Here is a 10,000-nt window from a genome sequence, read left to right on the forward strand (position 1 = left end):
ATCAGGAGTGAATAATAATAATAATAATAGATGAAAATCTATTATTATTCACTCCTGATATCATCATAAGTAATAACCACTGCAGCGACAACTTTTGATCAAATCTTCGTTTATTGAAATCAGCTCTAAAACGTACAACGTAACACGGGAAGCACGCATGCGCACGCGCATCATTCTCTCGCGTATTCTTCTATAACACAGAAGAATACAATCGCGTTCGTCTCTCTCTAACACGAGACATGCGAATAATGACAGGTCGTGCGAACACACACACGTACAAGCATCGCTCTCACACCGACTCGTAGAATCTCCGCGACACACCGACTAGCCGCCATTAAATAACGTCACCTTTATGTGACCGTGGAGATTAACAACACACGCGCACACACCACGGATAAACATTGAAAACCAGGAACTTTACACACGTACACGCACGCACGCACGCACGTGTGTAGTCAACCAAAGCCGCGAACAATATTTTGTAAGAACATTTCACACGTACACGACTACACGCACGCACGCACGCACGCACTGACGCGTGGAGTCAGCTAACAGTCGCGAAAAATATTTTGTAAAAATATTAGAAACATTAGACGGTAACAAAACTTCCACTGCACAATTACGTACGCACACGGATTCCTTACGATAATATAATATTATAATCACGTTAATTTCGCTCGATTAACAAAAAAATCCGTCTATAAAACGTGCACGCATTCAATGCCGAGAACTATAACATCAGCGCACTACGGCGCTCGCCTAAAAACCCCGCATTAGAAAACGTGTTTACATTTCTACTTTAGAAATAGCAGAAAAAATATATCGTGCAATTATTCGTAACAAACGGATTGTCCAGTTGCACACGAGTTCGGGTGGGATTAGCGTTGCGACAAATCTAAACGACAAATATTATCACAATCAAACGCCTATCGAGTCCACCGACATACAAAATCATGACGAGTGACATACAAACGCGCCAACCGCACGCTCATCGTGATATGTCTTAAAAACACATTCGTTATTTCTTTTCGCGGCAAAAATACGTATAAAATAGCATCCATTATCCAAAATAGGACGCGGAACCGCGAAACCACAAAATGAACGTGTAATACTATCGACAGTTATACGGACCGACAGACAATCATTCACGGATGGATTGCTAGGCATCATCCATTTCCATATGTAAAAATACATAATTTCCTCTCTAATTGGTATTACGATTAGCGTAGTGATGGATAGTGGATACAGGTGTGTATGTACGGCAGATACAGGTGTGTATGTATGGCAGATACAGGTGTGTATGTACAACATAGAGATAAAATTCGAGGAAGAAAGAGCGAGAGCGAGAGGGAGAGAGAGAGAGAGAGAGAGAGAGAGAGAGAGAGCGAGAGAGAGAGAGAGAGAGCGAAAGTTAGAACGATACAGAGAGAGAGCAACATAGAGAGAAAATTAGAGGAAGAGAGAGCGAGAGGGAGATCGCGCGCGCGCGAGAGAGAGCGACGGCGGCGGCGGCGGCGGTTTGCCATGCGTGAAAGTGAGACACATTAACGCCGTCCGCCGCTGTCGCTGCGCACACGCGCACCTCCGCAACAGCAGCAAGATACATACTCCTGCCACGGCACAGCCTGCATGCGAGACGAGCGGCGGCGGCGGCGGCGGCGGCGGCGAGCAATTTACGGCCAGTGTAAACATCACAAATTGCGCGTCATCAAATCATTATTACGGCCATTAGAACGCCTCGACCCATGTGAACTTTTGTTTGTCGTCACATCACACGTCAGCGCGGCCGCCGCTATCAACATCGGGTTATATAGATATACTGTATATATATATATATATACTGTATATATGCGACATGTGCACCTGAAAATTCTATAAAGATGAAAGCGCTTGTGTAAAACTAAATGTCGGATTATTCTTTTTTTTTAACTATAACAACTGAATATCGTGCAACCTAAGAACTTTTCTACTATATATATATATATATATATCAGGAGCGTATAATGACAAAGGAGTAAGACAGCGATTTGGTACTGATTTCACACACATTTTTGTCGTACGAGTTCGATGTGAATAAAAATACAAATGTATACAAACATGAGCTTCTTTTGTTCACTGGTTCTTATTCTATCTTCCGGTAGTATTACAAACCGCGTAGCTTCCTTCGTTTTGACATAAATCATACTTTTGCACGACATGTCTGAATTTGTCATTAATACGCTCCTGATATATATATATATATAAAGAGAGAGAGAGATAGATAGATAGATAGATTGATAGATAGATAGATAGATAGCTATATAGATATATAGACAAAAGCCGCATAAGAAGAACTGGATATCACCCCCTCGCTGGCTGGTGGGATCCAGCGGGAGGAGGGCGTGGACGATGGTGGCAATGTTTTAAAACAAGAGGCCGTATGGTGTGCGTGAACCTCACAATTCCACTCACGATGCGCACAACACTGATTAGAACGAGAGGAGGACAGGGAGAGAGAGGAGGAGAGAGACGTGCGCATGCGTATTACGCTGCATGCTACTAAACACGAGGGAAAAAAGGGAGCACAGCAGATTGGCCACTCACCGACAATCAGGATGAGAGAGAAGAAAAGGGTGAGAAAGAAACAGCCGCCGCCATCGATGCGGCTCGAAGAAAGCGATAATATATATATATATATATATATATATATATATATATATACATTTACTAACATGCGTTTAAAGTAAGCGTACTACAAATCCAGAAACATTGCAAACTGTGTTTGAAAAAATATTTCCGAATATGACTTGGCATATAAAACTACTCTATGCAAAACAACCACGAATTAAACTCTAAATAATATTGTAACGATATTTCACCCGCTAACAACATTTCCCACTATGGACTATTGCGCATATAATATCCCGTGAAGAGTTGTTTGTTTCATGTAACAAAGGTTTCCGTATTAACATCCGTGTAACAAATTAACTATCCTTGATGATACTCGCGTATTCGCAATCGTCTAGACTAGTGCTGGTGAAGTGTAGTGATCACAGACCCTTGTTGTAATACAGCACCGACTTGGTCGTCTTAGATCGAATGTCCTGTTCCAATCTGTCTGTCGAAATCTGAACGACAAAAAATATTCCGAGTATTAGTTAACGTGCTTTACATTACACAGACGCCCTCAAACGCATTTGCCGCGACGTGTCGTAACTACGGAAAATAAATTTACGGACCGTAAAAAAATTAAATGATAAACGTGGTATTTTTATCATTTTATTCTGATTTCTGATTTCTTCTGCTTTCTGCTCGGCGCATTGCCACGGCGTGTAGCGGTGGGACACCCCATGTCCCACACCCCAGTTCCACACTACATTCCTACACTCCGGCCCCTCACGCAGACCCTAACCCGAGTCCTAGAACCCGGTCCTACACCTGGCCCGTCATCATGTGAGCATACATAAACAGTAAGGTGAGAGCATCGTGGGGCGGCGGCAATGGCGCACGCAGCGGTCGTAGCGCGACTAAATGTTACAAAAAGGGGCTAAACGCCGTGCCTCCGTGCCGCCGCCTCGCTCTCTCGCTTTCTCTGTCTCTCTTCTTTTCTCTCTCTCTCTCTTTCTATTCGCGTGTATTTGCCGACCAGCTTTATATGGCCAGCAGAAAATGTTGTTCTTTCTTCGCCTAATTGTGTTCCCTCGTAGAGGCGGTCGACTCTCTCACACCCACATCGCGGTAGGACGGAGTACGTCTCTCTCTCTCTCTCTCTCTCTGTCTGTCTGTCTGTCTCTGTCTGTCTGTCTGGTCTGTCTGTCTGTCGTTGTCTGTCTGTCTGTCTGTGTCTGTCTGTGCTGTCTGTGCTGTCCTGTTCGTGTCTGTCGTTGCTGTCCTGCTCATCTCTTCTTTGTGTTTGGTGTCGTCGTGCGTGCGTGCGTGGCGTGCGTGCGTGTGTTGGTGTGCGCCGCTGCGCTCGCGCATGGTGCGTATGTGTGTGGCGTGCATTGCATGGTGTGTGTACGTTGCGTGTGTGGTGTGCGCGTGTTGTCGCGTGCGCCGGTCGCGTCCGTGTGGAGTGTGTGTAGTGCGTGTGTGCGCGTGCGTGTGTGCGCGTGCGTGTGTGTGTGCGTGCGTGTGTGTGTGCGCGCGTGTGTGTGCGTGCATGCATGTGTGACTGCGTGTGTGCGTGTGCGTGCGTGCGTGTGTGCTTACATGTGTGTAGACGCCACGACGCGAAGACGATGCGCGTGTGTGGCCGTCAGATGAGTGAGCTTTACAGGTGTAATATGTTATATTATGTTATAATATGTTATATTATGTTATAATATGTTATATTATGTTATGTTAACAGAAATAAAACGTTCATTATGTACGTCTGATATCATCTGTCTCCTGTCTGTATAGTATAGCCAGTCGACATTTTTTTGGCCAGGAAGCTCCTGTTGCTACTGTTGCTAGCGACGCTCGCACGCCAACTGAACGTGAATGCGCATGCGCATGCGCGTGCGCGGAAGGCGTGTTTGCACAGACGAGCAAAGTTCTCACAGGAAGAACCGACGGAGGGACGGAAAGGAGAGCCGTGGTCGTGTTGTTGTTGTTGTTGCTGCTGCTGAGGGGAGGCTTATCACATTCCGTGATATATGAAAGCGACCGTTTATGGAAGCGGCGTTCGGCGTATTTGCGTTTTGGTTCACTATAAATGAATGAACGAACCTATTAGCGGCACCGGCGAACGCGATAAAATACCCTGTGATGTCACCCATGGCATACTTCTCACACCATCGATACAATGTGGAAGTATTGCATGCGCGCGGGAGGGAGGGAACATATATCTGATGTTACCGGTAATAACCGCTTACACAGCAACCGCTGCGGTCGCACACCAAGCTGTGCTGGTTATATCAGGGGGTTAATAATGACAAATTGTCGTTGACAAATGATAAAAATGGTAAATTTGTCATTATTAACCTCTGTTACATGTATCACCCACCCCTACTGCTTAATTACATACTGTGCTGTAGGTACGGAATGCACCGTATAGCTGTAACAGAATCAGAGAATACAGAGGGAGCGGCGGTGTTAAACTCACTCATCGCTTCCCAACAGAACTCCCGCTAGACACCCAAAGTCCCGCCCACCCGCCTTTGTCGAATCTTCTCATTTGCAGCCCTTAGAAAAACATAATCCTTTGCGAAAATATTTTCGCAGTTCGCTCTAAAGTGTTTTCGTAAGGGCACGGCGATGCGAATAGTTGGAGCGGCGTGATCACGAGTGTGGGGGGGGGGGGGGCTAAAGTTGCTAAACACCGCGTGTGTCAGTCACTGTTACAACCAACGCACAACAGCGCTCGCTCATCGCAGGACCACTTCGCCACCACCCTCTCCCCCTCCAACAACAAACATGATCACGCTAATGCCATCCAACTAGTGCCATCCGAAAAGGGTGAGAAAGAAACAGCCGCCGCCATCGATGCGGCTCGAAGAAAGCGATAATATATATATATATATATATATATATAATTATATATTATATATATATATATATATATATATATATATATATATATATTTTTTTATATATTACATAATATATATAGCATCTTGCTCGTTCACATCGACGTTCTTGTGACGTCACCGTTAGCTGCGCATACGCACAACCGACGTCACCGTAAGCTGCGCGCACGTACAGCCGACGTCACCGTCAAATGCGCGCACGCACAGCCGACGTCACAGTCCGATACCAGCACGCACTGCCGACGACATCGTCAAATGCGCACACGTTCAACCGACGTCACCGTCAGATGCGCGCACGTACAGCCGACGTCACCGCCGTGCCGCGTCGGCGACAGAATCTCGCCGAACAAAACTCTGGTTCGAATCCCGGTGCGTGCGCGGCTGCGCCGGGGGACAGCGCGGGTGACGGGGTTCGAGTCCCGGTGCGTGCGCCAGGACAGCGCGGGTGACAGGGTTCGAGTCCCGGTGCGTGCGCCAGGACAGCGCGGGTGACAGGGTTCGAGTCCCGGTGCGTCCACCGCTGCGCCGGGTGACAGCGCGGGTGACGGGGTTCGGGTCACGCCCGCTCGCGGGTGCGACCGCGTTCCCAGCGCCGCCGCCGCCGCCGCCGCCGCCACCGCCAGAGTTAAAACGCATTAGGAACCTATTTCGCTCCTAATTACGATGACACCTCGGCCGCGAGAATTGCGCGCATGAAATCCCCATCACTTTAACAAACAACAGCGTCATCGTCATTAACCTGTCCGCGCTGCCGAGCGCCTCCCCCCCCTCCCCCCGCGGGAAGAGACAGAGAGTGGGTTGATGGGAGAGCCGATATGCACAGGACAGTATAATCTCACAGGTGCAGCGTGAGAGTTAACGAGGCGTGGCTCTCACCCCTCCCCCTCCCCCTCCCCTTCCACCTGCGCGCACGGGCAAGCGGGCGGGCGGCCACTCACCTCCGACATCTGTGGAAAGATGCTGATTGCTAGCGGAAGCGCGAAGCCAAACGATGCCGTGACGACAGCAGCGTGAATCGGCAGGTTCCAGCGTGGGTTGCTGCGCAGAAACCTAGTCCTGCACGACGAGAAAATTCAATTACAGTGAAGATAAAACTCTAGCTGTAAACAACGACAAAACCATTACTCTGAGACTAATCAATACAAATCATACACACACATATACACACACACACACACACGCACACGCACACGCACACGCACACACACACGCGCACGCACGCGCGCGCGCTTGCACGCACGCACGCACACACACACACACACACACACACACACATATATATATATATTATATATAAACCTATTGCAACTAAACAATGTTTGAAAGCCAAACAATCTCGATCTACTGTAATAAATAAGCAACCACATTAAAAAAACAATTAAAATTAAAATGGGAAATCAGCAACTTTAAAAACAATTCACACGCAGTTCGTGGATGCAATGCCATGATGTTTTACATTGAATTTTAGAACAAGTCCGTTTTGAGTTCTGCCAGAGCATATAAATCAACATATAAATAATGTTGATTAATGAGCATATAAATAATGTTGATTTATATGCTCTGGTTCTGCGCTGTTACACCAAAACATAACGGAAGTTAAGAAGAGAACAGAAAGAACAGAAAAAAACGTTTATCGCCTCCTTTTCTGATCGGCAATTACATTACTGACAACCGGACCAACGCGCATCTCTTAATTAATGACTAATTAATGAGTGATTAACGACTAACTAATGGGTAACTAATAAGTAATAGGACGTACTTTTCGAGTAGGCTCATGACGATCGGGGGTATGACGAGGATGGGTGCCGGCAGCACTGCCCTCGTCGCCGCTGTCTCCAGTAGTGCCTACAACACAGCAACCTCTCATCACTAACACATACATACACATGCATGCATGCACTCACGCACACACGCACACACGCATACACCCACGAATACACGCATGCGCGCGCACACATACAGTTTACACGCGTACACGCACACGCACGCGCACGCGCGCGCACACACACACACACGCACGCACGCACGCACGCACACACACACACACGCACACACATTACATTATTGTTACAAAAATAGGAAAAACGAAGCAATTGTCACTAAGTATATACGAACACGTAGAACGCGGGTTAGTATTAACCCACGTACGCGCCTCCAGCCACACACGCCTCTACAGTCATTACCTAACCCATGCTAATGACGTGAGAAATCTCGTGGCATGGACGGACAGTTTATAATGCGCGTAACCGCTCCGACGACATGCATTTGCAGCGCAAATCCGTTTTTAATGATGCATACAAACAGCTGGCTTAATGGACCCTGTCAGTTCTAAATCACAATAGAAAATTATACAATGATGCAAAGTTGTCTGTCGGAATAACGTATTAAATTATTAACATAAAACACGTCTGCAAATGAACGAAAATGACAATTGTTATAGGCTATACACACAGCAAACTGGCTCATGCTGTTGCAGATTGAACATAAATAGCATGAAAGCATAATTGAACATAAATTTAGAAGGATTCAGTGTATCAACAATTGCCAATTGCTTCTCTATACAATGCATTACGTTCATAATAATCATGTCTAAATATTTGCATAACCCAAATACATAAGACCATCAAAAGCATTCCTTTTGCCTTTTTATCACAAGTCTAATTCAAACGCTGATTCAGTCTAAATAAAAAAGAAATATTAGGATAATATTTCGAGCTACAGAGCACCAACAAATTGAATAATATTTTGTAGATGAATTTGAAAGATCGATCTCGAGTTAATGGAACAACAAAGATTAAAGGGGAATATAGAAACCTTCTCTCGCGCCCACTAGGTCTATGTATGCCATGCATGCTATCACATGTCGATATCTACATGATTGAAACAGCACAATGGAAAGAATCATACAGTGATTTTACTACATTAGATAAACAGGAGCACTAGTTTAAACACTAGAACGTCAGTTTCAATTTTGCATATAGGGCACTTTTATCTGCAGATACACATTAGGGTTGGGTTTAATCGACACAGTTTATACGGAGAGGGCCAATACATTATCGTAAATGTCGTGTTTGCTCGTCCAACACGGCAAAACTTTCGTACGATGACAGAATTAAGCAACGCAACTTTAATGCGAAGCGAGCTTTCGCTTGAGGCGACATCTTTCGCTGCCAGCTTAAAACAAATACGCGCGAGCGGTGAGCGAACAAGCGCCGCTCTAGCCGCATTTCGTTCGCGTTACTCAACCTACATGCCCGCCCCTTAATGACAGCTTGAGAAATTTCCCACCCTCAAACTACACGCCCCGTAATGGATCCACATTCAGTACGAGACACGATTCTCAGGTGTGAAAAATAGATTGGAAGCAGTTAGCGTGCGAGTGTGAAGTTCTATTCACTCCGAACAAGTTGTTTGTTAGCTTGGGCACTGGTCGCCCCAGCCGTTAAGCAAACACATGTCCACCTTAAAGTGCCATAACGCTATCATTATCGACTGACTCCGTGAAAAATGAACAGTGAATAGACTTTTAATTAGCGTGCCCGCGAGAACAAATGAGCGTCGAAACAACTGAGCATGCCTGCAGGAGTAAATGCTGATGGTCAGGGGTGCCCCGCTGTGCGACCACGGCACCCTAGCGGCGATTTAATGAGTTCTAACTATGGTTCTAACTCTCCGGGATGATCTTAACCGCTCGCTGCGGCAGGCTCCAGGCATTCAGCGGGTCTCACATCGGCGTGTAAATCATTAGAATGAAAGGAGTCACCGAATTTATCTGCGTCATCGATCACTGCCTCGATGGCAAGCTTGCAAACTGTTATGGCCGGTCATATAGCTCTAAATGATTACCGGCGGTGCACCCTGCGGCTGTTACAGGACGTCGCACGCAGGGGGAGGGGGAGGGGAGGGAAGGGGAATGAGGGGGAGAGGAATAATGTAAGCCACGAGGTAGCTACGAGAGGCACGGCAGTCTGCTAGCACTCCTTCTCGCACCCCACGATACCACCGGCAGACTAACGCGAAATAATACTACAAACCCTAACATGCTTCTTCACACCGCTGTGTGTTGTGCGGGGGGGGGAGTGAGTGTGAGTGTGAGTGTGTGTGTGGTGTATGTGTGTGTGTGTGTGTGTGTGGTGTGTGTGTTGTGGTGTGTGTGTGGTGTGTGGGTGTGTGTTTGTGTGTGTGGTGTGTGTGTGTGTGTTGTGTGTGTGTTTGTGCTGTGTGGTGTGTGTGTGTGTGTGTGTGTGTGTGTTTGTGTTGTGTGTGTGTTTGTGTGGTGTGGTGTGTTGGGTGGGGGGGGGGAGACGTGCAGGGGCTACGTAAACAACCCATGTAAATTGAATTAATTTCAGTTTCAAAATCAAAATGAAATTTCAAATGGGTACTATTGTGCAGAGAACTTGAGGAATGCACGTCAAATTGACACAGAAACGAAAATTTTACGAAATGTTATATTAAATATAATATAGGTGTAAATTACACAGGACAACTTAATTAAATGAACTTAA

At 46.4% G+C, this 10,000-nt stretch overlaps 1 protein-coding gene across 1 annotated transcript in view; it reads right to left on the minus strand.

The window, feature by feature from the left end:
• Positions 1-2,718: 2,718 nt before the first annotated feature.
• Positions 2,719-10,000, minus strand: part of LOC106814155 (sideroflexin-5-like) — a 24,729-nt gene continuing 17,447 nt past the window's right edge. Inside the window, 3 exon segments of the mRNA XM_014818449.1 lie at positions 2,719-3,107; positions 6,431-6,548; positions 7,252-7,337. Of these exon segments, the coding sequence (XP_014673935.1) occupies positions 3,030-3,107; positions 6,431-6,548; positions 7,252-7,337 (282 nt within the window). The 3' untranslated portion in view covers positions 2,719-3,029.

The sequence above is a fragment of the Priapulus caudatus genome, unplaced genomic scaffold, assembly GCF_000485595.1.
Source record: "Priapulus caudatus unplaced genomic scaffold, Priapulus_caudatus-5.0.1 Scaffold877, whole genome shotgun sequence".
Taxonomy (NCBI): domain Eukaryota; kingdom Metazoa; phylum Priapulida; class Priapulimorpha; order Priapulimorphida; family Priapulidae; genus Priapulus; species Priapulus caudatus.